Source organism: Meriones unguiculatus, chromosome 1 (assembly GCF_030254825.1).
Source record: "Meriones unguiculatus strain TT.TT164.6M chromosome 1, Bangor_MerUng_6.1, whole genome shotgun sequence".
In the NCBI taxonomy this organism is placed as follows: domain Eukaryota; kingdom Metazoa; phylum Chordata; class Mammalia; order Rodentia; family Muridae; genus Meriones; species Meriones unguiculatus.
This window is the reverse complement of record NC_083349.1, coordinates 31,632,733-31,657,772: the sequence shown is the minus strand read 5'-3', so window position 1 is coordinate 31,657,772 and position 25,040 is coordinate 31,632,733. Positions and strand designations below refer to the sequence as shown.

At 38.2% G+C, this 25,040-nt stretch overlaps 1 protein-coding gene across 13 annotated transcripts in view; it reads left to right on the top strand.

Moving 5' to 3' along the window:
* Positions 1 to 25,040, top strand: part of Tle4 (TLE family member 4, transcriptional corepressor) — a 134,851-nt gene that overhangs the window by 19,614 nt on the left and 90,197 nt on the right. For 5 of the 13 annotated variants that reach the window (XM_060387099.1, XM_060387079.1, XM_060387087.1 and 2 more), the window contains exons 5-6: positions 11,299 to 11,361; positions 23,498 to 23,572. The exons of 1 other annotated variant lie outside the window; for it this stretch is intronic. In XM_060387099.1, coding sequence (XP_060243082.1) covers positions 11,299 to 11,361; positions 23,498 to 23,572 — 138 coding nt within the window. The remainder of the gene's footprint in view (positions 1 to 11,298; positions 11,362 to 23,497; positions 23,573 to 25,040) is intronic. 7 more of the 13 variants (XM_060387132.1, XM_060387131.1, XM_060387137.1 and 4 more) reach the window with 2 other exon arrangements.

Here is a 25,040-nt window from a genome sequence, read left to right as displayed (position 1 = left end):
TACTGCACCCAGGGCAAGTATCTGTTTACTGAGAAAACAGAAGAGAGATCCCTTGTCAGTAGCAGAACGTAAATACTAAGAATGTCTTTTCTGGGTCATAGTACACCAAAGTGGAGAGGCAGCATATTTTCAGGAAGCACTGTCTGTCCTTTTGTTACTGTACAGTGAGTCTGATGTCTCCTACCTTAGAGCTTTCTTTGGCCTCCTCATGAGCACCACAGCCTTTCCCTTGTGTAGTGTAAATTAGTGATGGATACTTTCTTAATTGAGAGATAGCAAGAGCCCAGAGCTTCAATCAATACCTAACAATGCAGCCATTCAATTCGTTGTACTATCTAATCTCAGTTTTGTTCTAAAGCAACTATTTACCTTAAAGGATTTTATTCATGCACCAGTTCGAATGAGTACTTCTGCCATCCATATCTGGGGCAGCTCTTCTCATTTCAAGGTTGTGGAAATGGAGTTTGGAATCAATTGGGAGTTTGCTTAGTCATGGCTCAACTATATTATTAATTAGAAAATCACCTGCAGATCTGGGAATTCTTAGTTGATGATTTATGTCTGCTGTGTTTTCAGTTTTTCAGAACGTTTATAGTCCCTTGAGGCTGAATTGTTGCCACCCTTCTTATAGCTGTTCTCCAAAACAAACCTTGACACAAGCCTCAGATTTACCTACCTCGATGTGTATCTGGACATTGACTTTCTTTGTTTCTTAGGCTCCTTATCTTGTCTAAATTCAGTTCAGCCACATGATACTCACCATGCAGTGTGTCTCCTTGCTTTACTGTCACTCTGGTTACCATTATTGTCTAGTAGATGTTTGTTCTAGAGACTATCCTGGCTTCTTGGCTGTCTTTTTGCTGGTAACCTTTGCTGTCGCTGTATTTCTATTTATTGGTTTATGTTTAGGGGCAGTGAAAATCTGCCTGTATTCTCAGTGTGGTCTGTTCTCTTGTGGCTGCTTTGTCTCATTCACTGTTAAGTGGATGAGCTTTGCCTTTCTTTCGTTCTCTCTCCTTGAGTGTCTCATAGATAGTTAAGCCCAACATGCTTCCAAATATTATCTTCCCCCACCAGCCTGCTTGAGGTTCATTGAGCCTATGTAAGGAAGTCAACTAACCAGTCTACCCAGTTTCTCCAGGTAGGAAGTCCTCATCGGAGGAGAAGATCTCTGTGCTTCCTTCTTACTCATTTAGCCACACCAGGAATCCAGGCCAGAGGTTTTCTAGAATCTGTCCCCGCTATTCCTGCTTGCTTTTTTTTTTTCCCCCTTGGCTATTTTTTCTGATTATGATGATTTCTTTAACACTTTACTGTTCTTATCTTAAATTGCTCTGAGCATTAAGTGATACACCCTACACAAAACAGGCTCACCTTGATTATTAGGATGGTTGGTATGACCCGATACAGCACTCTTTGCCACCATATTTCGTATCACTCACTGTGAGTAAGATAGTGTCTTAAGTGGTCTCACCTGGTGGGAACAGTTCTGGCCACTAGGCTCTCAGAACTCTCTAGCCACTTCTGCTGCCCCTGCGTTTCCTGTGCTGTGAATGCCCCAGGTTGGTGTGGCACATACCCCTTTGTAGAACGGTCTTTTCTTATCCTGCCTTTCTGTCTTTATCTTTCAGGCTCCCTTTATCCTGGTCTCTCAGGATAACATTCTTGCCTCAATCATTGAGAAATACTATCCATCTCATTAATATATTATAGGCTTTGTAAATCCCCTCAGTTCTCCCACTGTTTTAAATGTGACACGGAACCTGGCATAATAGTAAGTTATTAAAGACTGAATGCTTACTGTGTTTCATGTAAGGGATTTTCCCCACTAACCTTAACCCTTTTACCCAAAATGGGAGATTGAATTCATATGGATCTTACCAGTGAACTAAATGAACTATATAATCGAAGCTCTCTTTACTTTATATGCTCAAACAGTGCCCAGTTACATTGCCCAGGTTGTCCTTGAACTCACTCTGTTGCCTAGACAGGCTTTGAACTTGTGATGCTCTTGCTTCAGCTTCATTAGTCCCTGAGATTACAGGCCTGCGCCACAAGGCTTAGCTTCTTGTGTTGGTTTCTGTTCGATCTGCCTTGCTGAATTGTGCCCTCACAGGGAAGGGCGCTCCTCATTCACTACACTGTGCGCCACAGCTGCCAGCTCAGTGAGAGCCGACATCTGAGACACACCGTTGCATTTCCTAAGTTAGAGGTGCTTTAAGAATTCATTTTTTTCTTACTCCAAAATTATCTGTCAACTTCCATCTTTCCCCTGGTAGTATGTTTTATGTTTATAATCTCTTCTCTCCACATCCATTTAAGTGTAATCAGTGGCAGGAAGAGGGTTAGAGCTCAAAAGACATTGAGATCTCTTAACATGCTGTAATTTCTCACTGCTTTCCTAGAAATTTTTCCTGGTAGTTCCCTGTTACATACTAAGTAAAGTTCAAGTGCTTGGAGTATGGCATTAAAGGCCTGCCACAGCACTGCTTCTGCACCTCTTTCTGTTGTCTTTCCTTTTACTCCATGTCTCTTGTATTCTAGTGAAGTGATTTCAGTCTTGCCTGTACATTAGAGTTACACAGGGCACTTTAAAGTAGGGAACTGATGCCTGGGTCCTACTTTTGGAGATTTTGAGTTAATGTATCTGGGGTGAGGTCTGGCTTTTATGAACCACTGACCAGCTGTTTTCTGAGTATTGCTTGAGAACTTTTAGTGTTTCGTAGTCAAGGAAGTTTCAGTAGTGTTGCTTTTTGTATACTTCATTCCAAAGATATTATGCTAATAGTATCAAATGAGAGGCTTTGAGGTGTCTGACAGCAAAGAGCTGTTTAATTTGGTTGAGGCAGAGTGAGGTCATCGGGTCAGAGAGCCCTTTGCATATATACTTGATAATACCCTCTGCAAGATGTGCTGCAGAACCTGCTTTTGGAGATGATATTTCAGCCACGTTTCAACTTTGAAATCACTTCTTTTTGTCTTTTCCTGATTATTCTCTCCAAACCAGACTCATCCTTACCCTAGGATTTTGTCTAGATTATCTTTTTTGTAGATACCTTTTCAATACCTGAAGTTCCCTTTTGTATATCTGTGCGCTGGTCTTTGTCTCTTTACCCCTATGCTTTGAACTTCAAGGCAGCAGGGATTTTCTTGTTCTCTTCATCCATGTCTCCACTCAGTACCTAAAGAGTCCTGACAGTAGTAAGTAGAAAGTTACTAAATACTTGAAGAATGAATAAACAGGCAGTCATATATCCATGGTTTAGGCCTTTACTAAGGTGCATGTGTTTAAATATCCATGCATGATACAATTTTAAAGTAACTTGAAGCACAGTCAGCTTCTGTGTCCATGGGTCCATTTATGTGTGTTTAGCCAGTTGCAGATTTAGTGGATTTTTAAGATTTGCCTGTATCGAGCACATATTTGTCCATCCTTATTTCCTAAGCAGTACAGTATATTAAAGCTATTTATATTGCATGTATGTTCTGTTAAGTGTTATAGAAATGACTTAACATAGACAGGAAGGGATATATGAGTTCCTTTCAAATCCCTTGCCCTTTTATGAATAAGAAGCATTTTCAGATTTGATGTTTGCAGAGGTTCGCAGCGTAAATCTCTTCTGGACACTGAAGAATGACTGTGCATTCTAAAGGTAACTTAGATTATTGAAACACAAATAGATAACAGTAGTTTTCTTTACCTTTACTTAACTTTACTCATGGAGTATTAAAAAAGAAAAACAAACAAAACAAGTAAAAGTAGCTGGAAGCCTGGTTACAGGGAACATTTGTGCTTTCTATGGTTAATTGGAACAAGGTGGATCTCAGTCTATTGTATGGGACTTTCTTTTTGCTGCTTAATTTTTTGCATGTCTGTCCCAGATGACTTTCTTTAAGGGAAAAGGGACTGATCACCTAGTGTGAGCTTTTGAAAGAGGCTTGGATGTGGAGTCCGTGTGTGAAGGCTCTTTTTTTGTGTGGAATGCACCACTCCAGCAAGAGGCAAATATTAGGCTAGATGTTGGTTTTCTCTTGGCCGAAAATTTCTAATTATTAAAACATTGAACAAGAGTGTATTCAAACAGGTTTGTCAAGTACATTGAGGAGTTTGTTTGGGTACTAAAAAGTAGAATTCTACTTTAATTTACCTGATGCCCAGGGCTGATGCAACAAGGAACACTGTAGCAGTTCTTAACCTTCTTAAGAAGGCGCCTGTTCTCTGGAGGTATTGTTACTGCAGCTGTGTCCATGGCTCCTTGGGCCTGGCTGTCATGCTCTATTTTGAACAGGATTTTAATGTATGTATGGTTATGAATACATACAATAGCATGTGTAGTTCTCCTGACTCACTGTACAATGAGTTGTTAGGGACTGTTCTTTTACTCCCTATGAGCCAATTGACGCTTCAGCATGACTAAGACCTTTCTTTGGGCGGTACTAATCAAATCAATTTATTCCAGGTATATTCCAGAATTTATTTTGAACTCTGCATACAAAGTGCTCTCCTGGTGTAGTACATTAGCAGATGCGCTGAATGCAAAAGACTCAGATGATCAGTAATCTGCTATCGCAATGTTAGAAGGAGGCTAAGCTGCATCTGCATTCTGTTTCTAAATAATACTTTAAATCACACATCCTGCCAAGAATTCAGAATGGAAACTTTAATCATTGACTCACCAGTCAGGAGTTGTCCAGAATGAATTTGCATTTTTTTCTTGTTGTTCTGTGAGAATATATATGTCTCATTCTTTTTGAGTGATTTGACTTACCTAAATGTCAGAAATGACATATGCCAAGAAATCAAACAAACCAAATTTAAACGTGAGTAGTTCTTCTACATGGGCAGTCCTTTATAGCTGGTACACTGATGAACTCTAGCTCTTCTCTTCCATAACAATTTTTGCATGCCCACAAAATTTATGAAATCCCAACCACTTGGTCTGGATTGTAGATCATTTACAGAATTATATGTCAAGTGTCTTCTGTACTGTAGCCACATGGAATGTCCTTGCTGATCACATGGCTGCCCTCATCAAGATCTTGTACTTTAAAACTTTGCTATTCTGCTTGAGTTCTGTGTGTTCTATGGACCAGCAGTGTGTTCTGTGGACTCAGCATCACTTTGGAGTTTGTTCAGAGTATATGTTTTCAGGTCTAGCTCCATCTGCTGTATACCAAGATTCCCAGGCAGTTGGTAAACAGATAATTCCAGCTAATCTCCTACTGTCAAGACATAAGGCTGGAATGGGTCAGCATGTAGAAGAGGGATTATCATTGGAGTAAGAGGGTATGGGCTGAGACTTTACATGGTGGTGAGAAATGAGTCGAGGACCCTGGTGAAGGCTGTTTTCAGTAGCAGGGCCAGCAAGAACAGACTTAAAGTCTACCCTGTCCTTGCAGTGCTTCTGGACTAGCCACGCCTTTGACTCACCTGCCCTGGCTGTCTAGTAGTACTGTAGCCGGAATGTATGAGAGCTGTGTATCTGGACCAATAGAAACAAATTACAGCTTTGATTTTGGTCAGACTAGGTGTTCATCTCTGTGGGAAAACATTCAATGCACTGAAAGGATGTTCTGGCATCAGATAGTTGAAATTTCATGTAACTAGGGGGAGGAGAATGTAGACATTAGAAAAGGCTGTGCTACTGCTGGAAGGAAGAGAGGAAAATAAATGTTCAGAAATATAGCCATAGATGGAGATCTGTTGAAAAATAAAAATGATGATAAGCAAGAAGAAAAGAAATTAAGGGCTAACCTAACCCGATGTCCAATGCCTTTTGGCATTGAAACATGGTTTTATCTGCAAATGTGTTGGATTGCATTCATAACTATCTTAAGGACATGTGTAGCATGTGGCCTCCAGCTTTGACATTCTTGGGTGTGACCAAGAAGAAATAACCAAATCATGTGCCATGGCTTTATCTAGGAGATGGCTTGTTTCTTTGAGGGATATACAGTATAGGCATCCTTAATGAGACCTTTTTAAGGACTATAAGTTGTTTTTGTTTTTATTCCGGCGTCCATAATTCTTCACTTGTGGGTATTCATTTTGATCATATCAGCCCTGTTGGAGAGATAGAGGTAAATTTGTTGTCATGAGGATTATTTGTCTCTATGCCTAGGTTTGAAAATTTATAATTGCTAAGTTAGCATTCAAAGATCCCAGTGTACTTATGGAAGGAAAAAGAAACATAGTAGCTGATACCACTTGCTGTGACACTGGCAGAGAAGTGTTGAGGAGAGAAGCATTTCAAAGCTTGGTGAGCACAGGTAATCAGGTTCTCAACAAGCTTCACCCTGTTCTGTGAAAGCTAAGGTTAAAGTCACCAGGGAAGTTAATTTTCCTTGCCTGCTCCTGCTGATACTCCACTTTACCCTCTCATCCTTCTTTCTGTGTTTCCTGCCCTTATTGTCTGAGTGGCTGAACATAACTGATAACATTAGTTACATTCCCTTTTCAGACTTGAGAACTGCAGTGATTTGACCTTGTATGAGTGACTGAATGTCAGGCACATGGATCATTAATCTTTCCCTGTATAATACAGCATTCTCTTGATCCCTCTTAATGCTGAAACAGTATTAAATATAATATCAAAGTTCAACTAATGGTAATAGGTGACTATCTAAGGTTTCCATTAAAGAAATACTTTTAGAAAGCTCAAAGGTAAGAAGGAGGAGCACAGTTTAATCCTTGAGGAAAGTTTTCGTAAGACCTTTAGGTATAGACTGAAATAGCTTCATGAGATGTAGGGACACTGCCTCCCGAGGGTGGGAACATTGTCCTGCATATTTTTGCATTAGCAACATGGATAGTACCATGTATTTTGTAAGGACAAATGGGGTGCTTGAACGTGTTCAATTAACCAAGCTAGGCAGTGGCACACTTTATCATGCAGTAAAATGGCACACAAGCGAGTTCAAAACAGGAACCAGGATAACATTGCTTTAGCAATATCATCAGATTTCAGTGTAGCTCATTGAGTGAAGTGTGGAGAAGTGGAAAAAAAAAAGTTGTTCAATATAATATACATTGAGTATCTATAGACAGTTCCTCTTATTGGAGGAAGTGGGATTGACAGCCTTTAAAATAGTCTTGTTTAAGGCCAGCCTGTCCTACAGAGCTAGTTCCAGAACAGCCAGAGATACACAGAGAAGTCCTGTCTGGACTCCCCTCCCCCCCAAAAAAAAAAAAAGTCTTATTCGGGTTGCTGTACGTAGCGAGTTCCAGGACAGCCAGGGCGCTAAGTAGAGAGACCCTCTCTCAGGAAATCTAAACAAACAAACAAACAAATAAATAAATAATAGCCTTGCTACCTTGCAAAAAATCTTTTATATGATGTAACATAGTTAAGTTTTCAACTTGCCTAGTGTATGAGTTAAAATGAGTGATTTGAGATGTTTCCTGGTATTCTCCCTCTTCATTCTGACTGGTGATACTTCTCTTCTGTTTTTCATCTCTAGAGTCAGCATGGTGGCATTCAGTTTTCAGGTGTGGAGCGCATAGTGAAGGGATTTTAATAAAATGTCTTTTTTTGTTGTTACCTTTTCTAAGATTTTGCTAAAACCAAATGGCCTTTTTTTTTCTTTTTTTGAGTAAGGATGATGGCCGTTTTTATTAAATCTTTTTATTGGAATATGAAACAAATACACACACTAAAAAGAAATAGAATAGCAATGAATTGTGTGTAGGAAAATGTATGAATAGCGATGAATTGTGTGTAGGAAAATGTATTCAACTTACTTTTATTAAAAATTTGAAGGAAATTTTTCGCGTGTGCAGGCCTGATATGTATGCATATGTGTATGCATGTGCCAGTGGTATACAGAAGAGGCTGTCTGATCCTTTTGAACTGGAGTTAACAGGCCTTTGTCATCTGCCAGGTTGGGTGCTGGGAATGAAACTCTGGGCCTCTGCAAGAGTAGCTAGCAGTCTTAAGCCATTTCTCCAGCCCCATCCACTACTTTCTTAAATGTACGTCTTTATGAATAGAAAAGATGTAGTGGAAGTGCCAAGTGATAATTTATTTGTCAAAGTATGAGGGATTTTTTTTTGATCATTTTTGGACATGAACAATTGTCCTTTTATTAGGACTATTAATACTGATTTGGAATTTTGTGGGTGCTAAAGGCAGTAGTTTAGCAGTGCCCATAAAGCATCAAACACTGTAATCGCACCAAGTAATTCTAACAACGAACAGTATTTCAGCATCTTTGTCTGTTTCAATGGGTTATCTGTAAATGCATTGCTCAGGGATGCGTGACCCACATCACCTATAAATTTGATTGGAAGCCAAAGAACTGGCATAGGCTGATGGATAGCAGATTAAAGTCCTGATTAACCATGTGATTCAAAGACTGGAAATATATTGTCTAAGCCAGATTCATCAGATGCAATCAGAATTTCAAGTGGTCAGATGCAATTCAAATGTGTATTGTGGCTTTTCCTCCTTGGTTGTCTTTTTCCTTCTTTCCTCAAAGCCTAAAAATACTTCTTTGTTGAATCTGCTTCTTACCCTAAAGCTGTCTGTCTGTTATTCATCAGAAAGCAGGTCGCAGTTCAGTGAGCAGAAGAAAAGATTTTAATAGAAGCTGTGCCAAGGGCTGTAATGCATCATTTTAGGGCCCTAATTACATTACAATGACAAATATCAATGGTGACAACAGCAATAACCTACATCCTTTAATGGCTGTGCTAGAAAAGGAGTTTGGGCCCCACGCCATTAGATTAGACTCAGTTTCAAAACATAGGCCATTAGAAGTGTGTGTCCACAGTATTACTGGTTGATCGCTGAAGCCCAGTGGAAAGGCCTGAAAATAAATGATGCCTCCCCAAAGCTTGGTCCTGTGGGACAAAAGAGGTGAAATTAGATGACCATGGAAGCAGCAGTGTTTCCGAGGCAACTTTAGCTTTCAAAGTGAGGAATGGCCTGCTTAATTGTATGAAGTCATACAGACATACCCCACCCCCTTGCTGCCAATTAGCTGTCCATGGAAATCTATTGGCATGACAGCATAAAGAAATTAAGAAGTCTTAAACAAAAGGAGACCTTTAAAGAAATAGTTTGAAGATTTTACCTTTATTTTCTGTTGGTGTGTATTTGAATATACATAATTTTAGTATTAAGACTTTTGTTCTTTTTATTTTGGTGTGTTTTTTTTTTTGTTTTTGCCTGAAGTAGGTGCTCAGACTTAAAATAGCTTATTAAAGCACCAAATAGCGCTCTCTCTCTCTCTGTTTTTTTTTTTTTTTTGTTTTTACCAGATGAGTTAGTTTCCTCAGTAGTTTTTACTGCCTACATTATGTAGGCAAATTAAAGAACTCAGTTTTCCTACATGCCCACATATTTTTTTTTCAACCCTCCTAGCAAGGGACTATTTTATTTATGTAAACAACATAATGAGGAAAATATGCTTGGCAGATGGTTCTAAGCATAAGAATCATCAGTTTGGTCTGCCCCAAAGTCTCATTATCTTTTATCCCTATTCCCACCTAACCACCAAATGCCTTTGAGACAGGGAGCATTCAGCCTCTGTTTTCTTAACTTACCTTAGAATTTAACTCCATCACCACTGTGGAATGTTCATCCAGGTGGATAGGGGATTGGTGGTTCCCATTGCAGCCTTTCATGGTGGTTTAAGCATTCTTAAAGCATGGCTAAATGCTCCACGGGGCCAGAGCAGTAAATTAGATCAGGTCAGCACAGTGGAGTCTTGGTCACTGCTGCTTACTGCTGCTTTGCTTTGTTTGTCTCGTCAGAGTGCAGGCTGGAATAGAAAGCTTACATTGGGAGCTTCATGGTGAATTTCTGTTTTGTGTTGCCTGTTGATGTTTTTAAGGTGCTGGCATTTAAGAAATTGCATAGCTACAAAGTTAAAAGGGTTGCTGCAGAAAGAAGGGTTGTACAAGGAGTGTTGCTGTTCTGTAATGACTTGGCAAGAAAAAGAATGTTTGTGCTTCATAAAATGAACTGATTCTTGGTGAAATTTATTTTAAGAATGTCCCGGGAATAGTAATTGCTTTACATTTTCTGCCTTTTAATATTTCTTAACCTCCTCATTTTACCACCCCATTATTAAAATATGAGCAATTGTATTCACATATGTGAATATATTAAAAACTATGTCGGCTTATCACAGTGTTTAATGTGCCATCTGAAGATCATACTAAGGTGAACATCAGTAAAGCTCTGAACAGGTTTTTAAAGAAAACATATAAATACATTTTTTCTTTATTGCTTTAAAACCTTCATTTCCAAGTTTAGAAGAGAATTATATGTACTAGGTATATACATTTTCGTTTCTGTATTTCCAAAAAATTAAAGAATAGCTTCTGTAGTCTAACTTTTTTAACACCTGCTGATACCTGATTGTATTCTGCTGAGTGTAGAGTACTTAGCATGCTCTGATTTCCACACTGAAAATCTTGGCTTACTGATTTAGAAACTTTTATTGTTTGAAAATATCTTACTTCTCAGTGATTAATAATTACATCAGTTTCCTTGATTGCTGCTTTTTTTTTTTTAAGGATTTTTGTTTATTTATTATGTGTAATATGTTTTGTCTGCATGTACACCTGCACACCAGAAGAGGGCACCAGATCTCATCATAGATGGTTGGGAGCCACGATTTTGTTGCTGGGAATTGAACTCAGGACTTCTGGAAGAACAGCTCTTTCTGAGCCATCTCTCTAGCCCACTTTTTTTTTTTTTTATGGTTTCAAAAGATTGGGAAAAAAGCAGTGTTTACAAGCAAAGGCTGCCAGTTACAGCAGCACAGGGCTAAGATTCAACCACTCGGGAGGTTGAGACATTCAGGTCGTTAAGTTCAAGCAAGAGAGGGTAGGGAGCAGAGATATTTTTACATAGCTATAGAAGTACAATCATGTGGTTATAGAACAGTTAGGATAAAAAAATTGTGTGCTATCCCATTAAATAAAGACTTGGGGTTTTATGAAAACATTAGATTAGGCAAGGGTCCTTCTGTTGAAGGCTTTTGAAAACTGGTTTCTAGTCATGGATATTAAATTTATTTCTTATTATTCTGGTACTTGGAGATTAAATTTTAAGATGAATGCTGTTTAATAAATCCTGCTGCTAATATGACTCTGTTGTCACTGCCTCCTTTTAATGGACTTGCTGAGAAGGTAGTTTTCCTCTTCCTTAGATACTGTCAGCCAGAGTACAAAATGTCTTTTGATATCATCTGGTAAATACTTTGAGAATATATAACCACCTGACTTTTCATATATTGTGTTTTTTTTCTCTCTCTCTCTCTCTCTCTCTCTGTCTTTTTTTGCAGGCAGAAATTGTTAAACGCCTAAATGCTATCTGTGCACAGGTCATTCCTTTCCTGTCCCAAGAGGTAAGATCTGATGGCTAGAAGTTGTTGCAATTTTATTGATTTTTGCAGATAGGGATCGTAAACCTGATTCTGGCCTTGTCATTTTCTTGATGTTCATATTTCACATTTCTAAAATACAATGCTCTCATTTCAACTTCTGAACTTATTAATATTCAGTATAATGTAACTTAAGTATGTTTATTAATGGGATGTTTTCTGTTAAGTAAAATTTAATTCTTAAAAAGGATTTTGTTGTCATTAATTCAAATAGTGTTGCTCAGCATTATACATAGTGCTATGTAATCATAGAGACTGTAAAAGCAAGATGAGAACTTGATCTGTACATTTGTTATGGAGCATTTAGACTGAGCGAAAGAGTCAGATAAAAAGGCTTCACCTAATGAATAAATTAATGGGACTTTTGGCTGCTGCTTTGTAAAAGTTACTTTTTGTTACCTGATTAATTTTTTATGTTGTCTATGTATTTAGAGAAAACATCCCAGGTAAATCCAGTGCTCTCATTTCTGTGTCACTTTAGGTCTTGCTGATAGGGGCCTTTTTATGTGGCCAATGCCTAACAGGTGGCTCACTAATTTTGTTTTGCTCACTACCAGGAAAAGTACATACTGTTAAAAATTCAAGCAGGTTACAGGGGTCTTCCTTTCTAGAGCTTGGTGGATTCCTTGTGTCCTCATCTCTCCTTACTTTGCTTATTTGTTTACTTTGGGTAGGTAGAAAGTTTAAATGAGATTACTGGAAAAGGATGGTTTTGCTTTTGGATTACTGAATCCTTAATTTGCTCTGGTATGAAGAGCTGTAAGTAGAAAGAACTATTTCTAAAGTCTTGTGGCCACAAAGTACTTGGTACTTTGGTTTTCTCCTTCCTCCTGCTGTGTTCTGTCTGTCACTGCTTTTCAGAACAGCTGTTCACATACTTGTCTAACAATGGCATGTGCTGGGATTGGTCACAAACCTGTACTTTGAATTTGTACATGCATCACTGATGTGTGGATTTCTGTATGACATATTTTGTCCAAACCAAGTTTAGATACGTGTATTATGTTGAAGTATTATGTTGAAGAAGGGCACACTCTTACTCACAAACCTTGCTACTTTCTAATGTACATGCTGGGTTTTACCCCATTAGCTGTGACCATTACACCTCATTATCCTCAAAGTATGTCCGTTTAATATGTGCCTATGACTGGATTAGGTTCATTTTGACTGAGAATGTCAAGGAGCATATTTGCATTTCTTTCTTTCCTTCTTTATTTCTTATTTTAAGATTTCTTTATTTTTATTAATGTTTGTGTGTGCCTCCATGTGTGTATGTATGCTACATATGTGCTTGGTGCCTGCAGAGATTAGAAGAGGGCAGTAGATCCCTAAAATGGAGGTACAGATGGGTATAAGCCAACAGGTGAGTGCTGGAAACAAGACCCAGTTCCTCCACCAGAGAAACAAGTGTTCTTAATATTCAGCCATCTCTCTAGCCTGTATTTTCATTTCTTTGGAAAGCTTGACTATTGTTCTTGCCTAGACTAGTGAGTGGCTCTTACTTTAAGAAGTTCTACTTGTAGATAAAGAGTGAGAATACTTGACCCTCAAAGCTGTAACCAGTCTAGAATGTGACACACAGAGGTAGCAGGGATTTATCCCCAGGTGTGGTGTTTATGTTTGGGCCTCAGCATTTCTGCAGAGTCTGTGGATTCTTTCAGAATTGGAAGGTGGTCTTGGGGTACTACTCTATTATTTACCCACTTGACTCCTATTGTTTGTGTGAGCAGGCCTAGTAGGAACAGGATGTGTTAATGGTAGCAGGACTAAGCAAGACTGGACTAGAATAATTGGTTGAGGATGTTGTACCCTGTAGAGGAAAGCCATGAGGGAGGTTTTGGTAACTCCTTTTCTTCCCTTCTAGGCTAGGAGGGTAGATACCATTCTTTCAACCTTTAATTGTTTACTTGATTGCAGATTTTAAGTACACATAATGACCCTACATCACAGTTTCCTAAACCCTAATTCTGTGTATTATTCTTCTTTTCCTCTTTCTAATTTCTAAAATGGAGTATGTCTCTTAAAATCAAGCCACAAATGGTGTTTATTCTCATTGTTCAGGATCTCATTTGTTTTTGAGGTCTGTCTTGTTTCCTCTTTGGGGTATTCTGTAAGCAGATACCTCACTTTTTCCCTGAGGCCAGATGGACCTTAATCTGAAGGGCGGGGGTGGGGAGGAGGATTTTGGGGGAAGGGAGAGGCAGCAGGCTGTTAGACAAAGAAGGATTCTATTTCCTGTCTCTTCAGAGGCAGAAAAACCCCTCTTGCATGGCAGCGGGCATCACTTAGTGCCAGGACCGAAGGCTCTTAATCTGATCTTTTAACACCACCTCTCTGTGTGACACTGTTGGCTGCCAGAAAGGGTAGCTGTGGCATTAGAATTTATTTTTAAATGTTTTTATTTAAGAATTAAATGAGTCTATCTGGGAAAAAAAAAAAAAAGGGTGTTCCATGGAGACTTGAGCACAAGCTACAACACAGCAACTGGAGGTGTTTTGATCATCTGAAAGTAAAGTCTGACAGAAACAGGAGGTAAATTTATATACATCTAGATTTTCTGCCGTTAATTTAGCTTTGTGTGTGATTGGTTTTGCTTGTGTATAGTTTATTTTTTTCTCCTAACTTGACAAAAAATGTAGTAGATTACAATGAATAAATAAATTTGGTTGGTTTTTCTTTAGAAATCAAGTTTTAGCTCAAATATATTTGAAGTTGATCTATATCTGTAGCTGTCTGTCTATCTATCTTTGGTTTTTCGAGACACGGTTTCTTTCTTTGTAACCTTGGCTGTCCTAGACTCGCTTTGCAGACAAGGCTGGCCTTGAACACAGTTATCTGTAGTTTTAAAATTACAGAAAAATAATTTTTTAAATATATTTCATTAAAGCATTAAAAACATTTAAAAATGCACATATACAGCTACTATTGAAGTCATAGATATCAAAGATAGTACCACCTCTTGGTATTAAAAGTGAATAACTATTTATTAGATTTTAGAACTTCACAGGATCCCTAATACCAGAATTTAGAAACCTTGAATTCTTATCTGTCTGAATCTTTTCTTTCCCCCACTTTTGGCTGTTGGACTGCTCTGTACTTAAGTATTTTGTATATTTATTTGGACTTTCTACATTGCTTTTAAGAAGTAGACCATGACACATAGTTAGAAATAGTGGTCATATGAATTCATTAGAATTCATTTGTTCTTTCTGATGTGATGGGAAAACAACCTTTCTAGGTATGTGATAAAGAAGTATTGTTCATGCCATTTATTTTAGCACATGGGTACTGGATCTTTTTGAATCACATTTTGCATGTATAAAATAATTGTGAAATGAAAATTAAAAAATGTGTTCAGTCACTTTCTTACTATGCCTTAGGGAGGAAAGGAACAAAATACAGTGGTTACCTGCACTGGCTGCAGTGTTATTGCTTTGTTATGGCTCCACATCAACTCCTCATTTTGCTTGTTCACTTTTTAAGAAGTCAGTGGCTTGTGGTAACATGGTTTGATGTAGGTGAGCTTGGCTGAAGTCACTAGAGAACCTCTGGAGGCAGGCACACAGAGACACCCCTAAAACCATGTAAGGAGAACATTTGTGTGTGTCAGCAGCCTGTATCACATAAGTCTGCTTCCCAGTTGGGGTCAGTTTGTCAGTCTTGGGAACTAATGGGTTCCAATACATTCTATGCAGAGGATGTCCTGAAGCGTGTAATACACATGCATTGGGGTTTCTTCAGAAGATTTGGTCAGATTTCTGAATTTTACATTTAGGTGTGTGCAAGGTAAATATTTAAAATATTTTCGTTCACTTCAAAACCCTGAGCTCTCAGAAACCATGAATCTTTCCTGTGTTTTTTGGTTGACTAATTATCTTGCTTTACCTGATTATGTATTTTAAAGACAATTGAGTGACAAAATGGTAGCATTATGATCTGTTTGACCCTAGGAAATAAAAGATGAGTCTCAGGAGGTAATTTTCTATTTTTCTCGTAGGGTTTATTTAAAGTGGGCTTCCCTCCAGAGGCAGCATTGGTAGCCCTGTATGCATGTTTCCAAGATTAATGTATATTTGAAAAACCTATCTTTGAGTGAAGATAAACTTGCAAAGTACTCTGAGTATAAGCAGGGTTGCATTGTCTAATACAGGAGTAGTTAGGTCAATATAATTAAAGCTTAAGAAAAAATAAGAACGACTTTCTCAGTTACACTAGCCACATTTCAAGTACTCGGTGCTTATTCATTTGTGGTTGGTGGCTGACATATTATTAGTACAAATAGTGTGACTATTACAGAAGGTTCTGTTGGAAAGCAGTGAACCATAGAGCTTGGGTTTACCAATAAAACGAATTCCATGTCCTGTGAAGAAGGGAGGAGGGAAGGCAAAATGATGAGTAGGGAAAGACTTGGACAGCTTTTCCAAAGTGTCTCTAAGAACGTATTTTTATATTATTTCACCTTTTAGTTATTCTACAGAGTAGCAGGTTTCTTTATGGTATTTTTATACATACTGAGTTTTGGTTGAATTCCCTTCTCCCATCTTTCTGACCCCAGTCCTTCTTAAAGCCTTCCCTTTCTAGTATTCTCCCTTCCACTTCGTATCACCTGTGTTGTTGTCCACTCCACTACACACATTAAAGCCTTCCTTACTTTTTCATGGTCCTCTTTTTGTTTCTTGGTCTCTACATACATTCCACATAAGTACACTATATAAAACTAAGAGACTGGGATCTGTATGTAAGAGGAAAAAAAATAACATGTTTTTAGGAGCCTGGGTTACCTCAGTATTTTTTCTAGTTCTATCCATGTTCTTAGACATTTCATTTTACAACATTTGAATAAAATTCCATTAGTATATATTTAGTGTAGTTTCATTATCTGTTCATCTAGTGATGGACGAAAGCAGCAGTGATCATGGACATGATGGTATCTCTGTCATAAGATAGAGTCCTGTGTGGGTGTGTTGTGTAATGGCAGTTCTGTTTGTAGTTTTTGAGAAAGCTCACCCTGTTCTCCATAGTGGCTACTAGTTTACTCTTCTGTTAACATAGAATGAGGCTCTCTTTTACCATATCCTTGTCAGAATTTTTGTCAGCCATTTTGCCAGAGTGAAATGGAGTCTCAAAGTAGCTCTAATTTGCATTTCCTTGGTGGCTAAGGATGTTGAACACTTACAAATATTGGCATTTTGTATGTCTTCTTTTGAGAATTCTGTTTAGATCTATAGGCTTTGATTCTATGTTTCAAGTAAAAATTGATAGGTTTGGTAGGCTGTGTGTATGTATTCACCACCTGAACTGTGTCTTTAAGTAGTTTAGTTTACCAAATGTTGGGTGCTGATTATGTTTTATAATATTTAATTTTTTTGTGAAACAGTTTTGGAATACTATTTAGGACAGGCTGATTTGGAGGATCTGCTTATATTTAAATTGCAAATATGCCTGTAAACTTAGTAAGAATATTTTAGTAGACAAAGTAGGATTTCAATGAGACTTAGAAAGTATGAAGTGATATTTTCACTTGAACTTGATCTGCTCAGTTGAACCTGTAATGTTGTGTTCTATGAATAGTGAGTATGACCTGAAGAATTAATGACCTTAGAGCCATTGAATGACCTAAGAATGTTTAAGCTGAAGGGAAATAAGTTGAAAACTTTTCTATTGTTTTCAGATGCTTGAAGCAGAGGCAAATATGGAGAAAAAACTCGGGCCAGGGGGAAGTTTTGGGGAAGTAGATTTTAAGTTATTAGGGCTCATATCTACCAGTAGAAAAAGCTTATTGGTATGATGAGTTCAGAGAATAACTGACAACTGGTTAGAAAGCTACACAGGACCGACAACTATTGAATATACTAATGGTTTTTCCTGTGGTTGGTACCGCAGTTCTACCATACCAGACAATATTTAGAAATTGGTGTGCATAGTCTTGTTTGGTGCTTAAGAAAACCTGATATTTGTGTTGCAGAATCTCTTCTTTCTAGGTCTGAATTACAGCAAATGAGTGGTGTTTATCTACATGTGGTTAATGATTCTTATTAGGAAGGGCATTTGGTCTTAAGTTCTGACAAAAATATCTTTCCCCTGGAATATTGCACGGCTCCCTAGCTGTCTTCCTTGAACCTGTCCTTATTTCAGTAAAACAATATTACTAAAATCCAGAACTGATAGTATTCAGCTGCTACAAACATTTTAATACCGGCTCACTTTCTACCAGAATAAAACACAGCTGTTTTTCGTGTCATGCAAAGCCCTACACTTTTGGGCATGTTCCATTTTTACAGCTTTTATTTCTACCAATAGGTGGTTCTTAGAAAATGCCTCTGCCATACTCCTCTGTTCCCATGCATCTGCCTTTGTTGTTGTGAATGCCTCATCCACTTTAAAGAGATTTTGCCTGCCCTAAAGGCCCTATATATCCTACCCTGCCCATCCTTCATCCTTCAGTGGGGTTCCTCGACTCACTCTCCCCCAGTAACCCGTAGCTAGCTGGCTGGCTTTCTTTCTTTCTTTCTCTTTCTTTCTTTCTTTCTTTCTTTCTTTCTTTCTTTCTTTCTTTCTTTCTTGTCTTTCTTTCTCTCTCTCTTTCTCTTTACCTCCCTGCCTTCCTCTCTCCCTCCCTCCCTTCCTTCCTTCCTTCCTTCCTTCCTCTTTTTTTTCCTTTCCTTTTTTGGATTCACATTTTTTTTATTTAATTTTTTAATATTAATTACAGTTTATTCACTTTGTATCCCAGCTGTAGCCCCCTCTTCATTCCCATTCCCTCCCAATCGCACCGTCCCTCCCTCATCTCCTCCATGCACCTCCCCAAGTCCACTTATTAGGGGAGGTCCTCCTCTTCTTCCATCTGACCCCGGCCTATCAGGTCTCATCAGGACTGTCTGCATTGTCTTCCTCTATGGCCTGGTAAGCGGCTCCCCCCTCAGGGGAAGGTGATCAAAGAGCAGAGACAGCCCCTGTTCCCCTTACTGGGGAACCCATTTGGAAATTGAGCTGCCATGAGCTACATCTGTGCAGTTGTTCTAGTTTATCTCCATGAATGGTCCTTGGTTGGAATATCAGTCTCAGAAAAGACCCCTAGGCCCAGATTTTTTGATTCTGTTGCTCTCATTGTGGAACTCCTGTACCCTCCAGATCTTTCTTTCTTCCTCTTCTTTCATCAGATTCCTTGCACTCTGCCCAAAGTTTGGCTATGATTCACAGCATCTGCTTTGATACCATGCAGGGTAGAGTCTTTCAGAGACCCTCTGTGGTAGGCTCCTGTCCTGTTTCCAGTTTTCTTCCTCTTCCAATGTCTGTCTCCTTTGCCTTTTCTGAGTGAGGATTGATCATCTTATCCAGGGTCCTCCTTCTTGCTTAGCTTCTTTAGGTATTGGAGAGGATGTGGAGAAAGGGGAACCCTCCTCCATTGCTGGTGGGAATGTACCACTTTGGAAATCAATCTGGTGCTTTCTCAGACAATTAGGAATAGTGCTTCCTCAAGATCCAGCTATACCGCTCCTGGGCATATATCCAAAATATGCTCAAGTACACAACTAGGACATTTGCTCAACCATGTTTGTAGCAGCTTTATTCGTAATAGCCAGAACCTGGAAACAACCCAGATGTCCCTCAGTGGAGGAATGGATACAGAAACTGTGGTACATTTCACAGTGGAATACTACTCAGCAATTAAAAACAAGGAAATCATGAAATTTGCAGGCAAATGGTGGGATCTAGCAAAGATCATCGTGAGTGAGGTATCCCAGAAGCAGAAACATACAGGGTATATACTCACTTATACTAAAATCTGAACACCTAAAGAAGCTAACTCACTTTCTTGAGAGAGGCAGTCTTTCAACTTCACAGACCTTTGCCAAGCACCACCTTTTGCCAGTTTTCTTTTTCTTTTCTTTCTTTTTTTTCCCCCTCTCATTCTTCATCCATAGAAGTCCTCCCAGTCTTAGGTCGCTTCCTTAGGGTCTCTTTCCCTAGTATTTATATTTCCTTGATCAACGATTGCATAACATCCTCTAATTTTCTCTCGGAAATTATTCCCCAGTGGTTATTAGAGCTTTTTGAGTATTAATTCCCCATCTTTCTTCATAGAGTTTTTAAAATTTAGATTTTTCTATTTATTTTTCCATCTATGAAAGTTCTGTCTGCATGTATGCATATATGTATACCACACACATGAATTGCCAGGGAGGCCAGAAAATAATAATGGAGCCCCTGGACCTGAAGTGATTGAGAAGCGTGTGTGTTGGGAATCACACCTAGCTCCTCTGCAAGAGTAAAATGTGCACTTAACTTCAGAGCTGTCTCTCTAGATCCTTTCATAGAATTTAAACCGCGAGACCAGGAGGTATGGTCTATATTGACATAATGTTAACTTCAGTACCTGCTCCATATTAGGTACTTTACACATATTTTAATAAATGAATGAAAACAAAGGCATTCCTGATTCCCTCCTAAAGCTTCTTCTGATATTTTGTCTTAAATTTACTTGTGCCTTGTCTTTAGTTTGTGTATGGAATGGGCGTGGGAAGTCTTACTTTTGTGTGTGTCTCCACAGCTAGGGCTGTTGATCATAAGAATCCTAACCGTCTTTGCATTTCTGCCAGTATTCTTTCTGCTTATAGATGTGGAGTAATTTAAAAATTTTTTAAGTTGTGACAATTTTTATTATTACTTTTCTCATTAGCACCACATCTCTTGGCTGCCTCAAGATACTATTATGAGCATTACTATTCCTTCTGAAAGAGATATTTTAAAAACCTAATGCACATCCTGTTCATAAAAGTGTTTTCTTCAATAAGTTATATTGCACCTACATGGGCTTTTATAATTTTAATTTCATGGAAAAAAATTCAGTCCTTTTTTTAACCCAATATTAAAAAATTTGTAACATTGAAAATAATAGAAAAGTAATTTAGTGTCCTGTTTTTTTGCCCCCCAGCATCACCTTTATTCGTTAAACCATGGCATTTTTATGTATACCATAAGTTCATTTTATCTTATGTGTAATTCAATGGTTTTCAGTAACTGGAGTTATAAAATTATTTCTACAATATAGTTTATTTTTAAAGAATATAAGTTTCAACATTCTAGGAATAAGTAATTAGGCATTTTTTTCTTTTTAAATCCTAAACATTCCTTTTGGCTTGTTAGTATTTTCTCAGTGACATTTTGTTTGGTAGTACTGGTAAAAATCAAGAAAAAGCTGTTCCCTTCTACCCACTGGCTGGGCTAACTAAAGTGGTTATTAGAAAAGATAAGCCCAGAGTGAAACTGGAAATAAAATGAGAGTGGAGTGGGAGTAAATGGAAGGGGAAGGCAGTATAATGGGAAAGCCATCAGCAGTCTAAGAAAATGCTGACACACATTATGCATTTTCTGAGTCAGGGAACTTATTTGGTACAATCCAAGAATGAGGAAAAAATTTTACATTCTGCGTTTTAATGTTCACACTGCCTGGTAGGTGTGTCCAGTTTGTAGGGTGATGTGTTCACCATGTTGTGGCATGAGCCATGGGAACTAGTACTTTAGAGCTCACAGGAGAGGGTGGCATTGTTCGCGTGAGGAAGCTTCTCTTCAAAAGGTCCTTAAACAGTGAATGTTTCATGGGCTGTGCGCAGAGATAGGGAAGTTGAATTCCAGTCTGCAGGTAAAGTCCAGAAACACTATAAGCTCGTAGTTCTTTGCTGTCAAAGCAGACAAGCCAAGTCACGGCTTACATTTGTTTTTTTTTTTTTTAAACTTTAAAAAAACTTTTTATTGATTATTGATTCTTTTTAAATTTACCTCGTGCACCCCCATTCCCACTCATTTTCCCCTCTCATTGTATTTGCTTCCCAACCTTGCAACCTATCCCCAAAGGGGAAAAAAGAGGAAACAAGAACAACAAACATCTCACTGTGGAAGCTGCAGGGTGTCATGGTGTGTCGCACGGTGTATTCTTTTGGCTTTTTTTTTTTTTTTTTTTTTTTTAGGCAGGTTTCTCTGTGTAGCCTTGGCTGTTGTGGAACTTACTCTAAGACCTGGAGGGGACAGGAGCTGCATAAGAGAGCAAAAGAACTAAAAAATCTGGGCCCAGGGGTCTTTTCTGAGACTGATACTCCAAGCAAGGACCATGCATGGAGATAACCTAGAACCCCTGCACAGATGTAGCCCATGGCAGCTCAGTGTCCAAGTGGGTTCCCTAGTAAGGGGAACATGGGCTGTCTCTGACATGGCTTCCATTTTTATATTAGCTTCCTAACAGGTTGCTGTCAGATTTGATGGCGGGTCAGTAAATTGAGTTTCTTAAAAAATGCACTTGATTTTAATGCCATAGCACCTTGCTGCCTGAGGTAGCTTTGCCTGTCTTAGTAGTTGGGATACATTTTATGCACAGTCCTTATGCTAGAGAGGCCTTATGTAGATATGTTTAATATCTCTGTCTTATGTAATTGTTTTTTGAATATTCAGTAGACATGTTTAGACACATGGTATGCTAAGAGCTTGGACACTTTGGTAGGTGAATGAACGCATGAATAGAGCGAATGCATTGTGGATGAGTGTAAATGTTACTCTTTATTTCACTTGCTTGGAAATTTTAAGCAGCTATTGTTGAATGTCACAAGTAAAAGGTGGAAAGTTTGTAGCAATTTCTGTACATAATCATGGATAGAGGAAGCTGGCAAGATGGCTCAGTGGTTAAGAATCGTGTCCAGCATCCATGGGAAAGCTTCCCAGCTGCCTGTAACTCTAGTTGCAGGTGTCCAACTCCAGAGGTCCTTTCTCTGCCTATGCAGTGCTGGAGTTAAGTGCATGCTGTCACAACTGCCAGCATTTTATGGGATGGATCAGAATTGAAATCTCAAATTTTTGTGACAAGCACCCTTTCTAGTAGCCTGAGCGATCTCACCATCCCTTCCTTCAAATTTTACATAAGGTTTTTACTTCAGAAAAAATGAATTATTCATTTTGGTAAATGGGAAAAAGTAAGTGGACAACTCTTTATAGACTGAGCTTGCTTCTTAGGCCATATTTTGAAACTGAAACTTCTTCAACTAAAAACAATTTACAAGTATATTGTTTAATGTTTAGTTTCTAGTGAAAAGTTAAAAGGCATGTATTCACTTAAAATTAGTGAAGAACATATGCTAAAAATTTCACCAGAGATCAACTAACACAAGCCTCTTTCAACTTCACAGAGAAATACGTGTAACATAGCCTTTTGTTTTTCATTTGCTAAAGCTACATGAAAGATTTCCAGAGACCAAATTTGAATCTGTAGATACTAGATTCTTCATGTCTATTTAGTTGGGGGTAAGGTTACATTTTGAATGTCCTACACAACCACTTGTATATATACACAGACATGTGAGTGCCCTAAGCAGACACTTCTGTGCTACGTTTTTTAAAAATTTTACCACTACTACAAAATTTATTAATATCAGTTATTGCTCATTCTCTTGATTTTTTCCAGTATTGATTCTAATTTTTCTAAAGAAAAATAATTTAAGCATGTAGATTTTAGTTTTTATTGTATTTAAAAGAAGTACATGAAGTACATAAATTTTATTTGCATATATTTTGTTTAAGTGTGCAACCCTTCATGACAGAAATACAAACATAGACCCTTTTACACCTCCAGGAGAGATAGAACATAGAATTAGAAATAATTTTTCGGTGTTTATCAGAGAAGAATTTAATAAGTACTTACAAGGAATCCTTAATGTTCCTTTTTTTGTAGATGGAATAGAGAAAGGGGAGTAGCACCAAAAACAAAACAAAACAAAAAACAGGTGGGGCAACTGGAGCTTTATTTTCAGTAGTGGCAGAAGATGTTTCGTTAGAGTACTCCTGGCCCAAGAGTGAACCGTGTACAGAGAGTAGGGAGCGTCCTCCATGAGCACAGAGACAATGTAGATAGCGGATGCCTGGTTATTCCTAAGCATTATGGACCTGATGACCCTGGAAAGCTCATGTAGTCATCTGCCACCTGGGAATTTTCTTTGGAAATCTGGAGACCCCCAAATGCTATTTTGCATGTAAAGTTAGAGAACATATTAGAAAAAGCTGTTCTGACTGAGTAGAAAACAAATAATTGTATTCTGTTTCTGATCTTCATTTATAGCACCAGCAACAAGTGGTGCAGGCTGTGGAACGGGCCAAGCAGGTGACCATGGCAGAACTGAACGCCATCATTGGGGTACGTGGCCTTTCCATTTCAGCTCTGATCTTAGTGTTTGTCCTGAGCTTTCTTGCTTTTCTTTTTTAAAATTTTGTTCCATCAAAGGGGCAAGAAGTAATAGATGACTACAGTGAATTAAGCTCTAGTCCTTCGTCTCCTGAGGCATTTGTTAGCTTCTCAGAAGCTTTGAACCACAGTTTACTAATTAAGTTGGCTCCTGAAAACTCCCCTGAGGAGACTGGATAGCTCTCTTTCTCCTTTTTCTTTACTGTGCCATCAGTTTCTGTTGCTAAACTAGACAGGAAAAAGATAGATTGCTCCAATGTTAAAATGACCTGATTTCTTTTTATCTTTCCACAAATGACGTAGATTGTCTTAATATCCTTTCTAGTAAAATCTGTAGTTTTCTATCTACCCTAATTACTCTTCCTTTTTTTGTGGTGAGTGATTCTTGCAGGCTAGTGCCTATTTGTAGGAGAAATAGTAGATGAACTTAGGAAAACAAAAAACAAAAAACAGTGGCCCAGTTAAAAAGCCCCAGCTAGAGGTAGTGACAGTGCTCTTCCCTAGAATCTGCTGGATCTGTAGATTTAAACATTCACTCCAGCTCTAAATGTAACAGCTAATAAACAGAAACAATGACAAAGGGGAGAACTCTTGTGAACAGTTCAGTACTCACTTAACAGTTTATGCAGAAATGCAAGCAACACTTTGCTGTGTTCTAAAGACTCCACTTCCTTCTTTCTGCTCCCTCCCAAATGCTTTCTTTTGTGTATAAATTATACACAAAAGTCTTTTCTCTTTTTTCCTCTCAGTGTATCAAACACACTTTTAAATGCTAATTATTCCATTTTCTTTCATTAAAATTCAAATTGCTGAGTGAAGATAGGAATAAGGGTCGCCTGATAATCAGTTTGAAGTGAAGACACTGCTTCAATTATGCCACTGTCTTTTAACAAGGAAATCAGAGATCACTGCACTGGTGTGGGTAGCAGTAGTCTGATTGTAGCTTGTTCTTTAATGGGCTATTTGAAGGTCTGTTTTGTGTCTCTTCGACCACCAGTGAAAAAAGTGCTAGTAAATTAGCAGATATCATAAATGGAAAAAGAAGAAAAGTGTCCATTGGAAAGAAAAGGCTAAATCATAAGGACCTGTAGATTCAGAAGGAACCTTTGTCACACATTTTTTTATGCTAGGTGGGAGAGGATGGCAGTGCGGAAAAAACATCTCATGACTTACTTGTCTTAAAACTCTAGAAAATAGCAGTATATATATATATATATATATATATATATATATATTTAAATTAAGAGTTCATTTTTAAATTAGTCTGTATATTTAGCAGTTCTGCTTGTGTGAAATGTGTGTTGCCATTTCAGGATAGTATGTATGTGTTTTTACATGATCTCTCACTGATCAAATGTGACAGAACCTACGTACAGCTATTATTCTGTATATATGTGTATATGATGGCATTGTAGAGTGT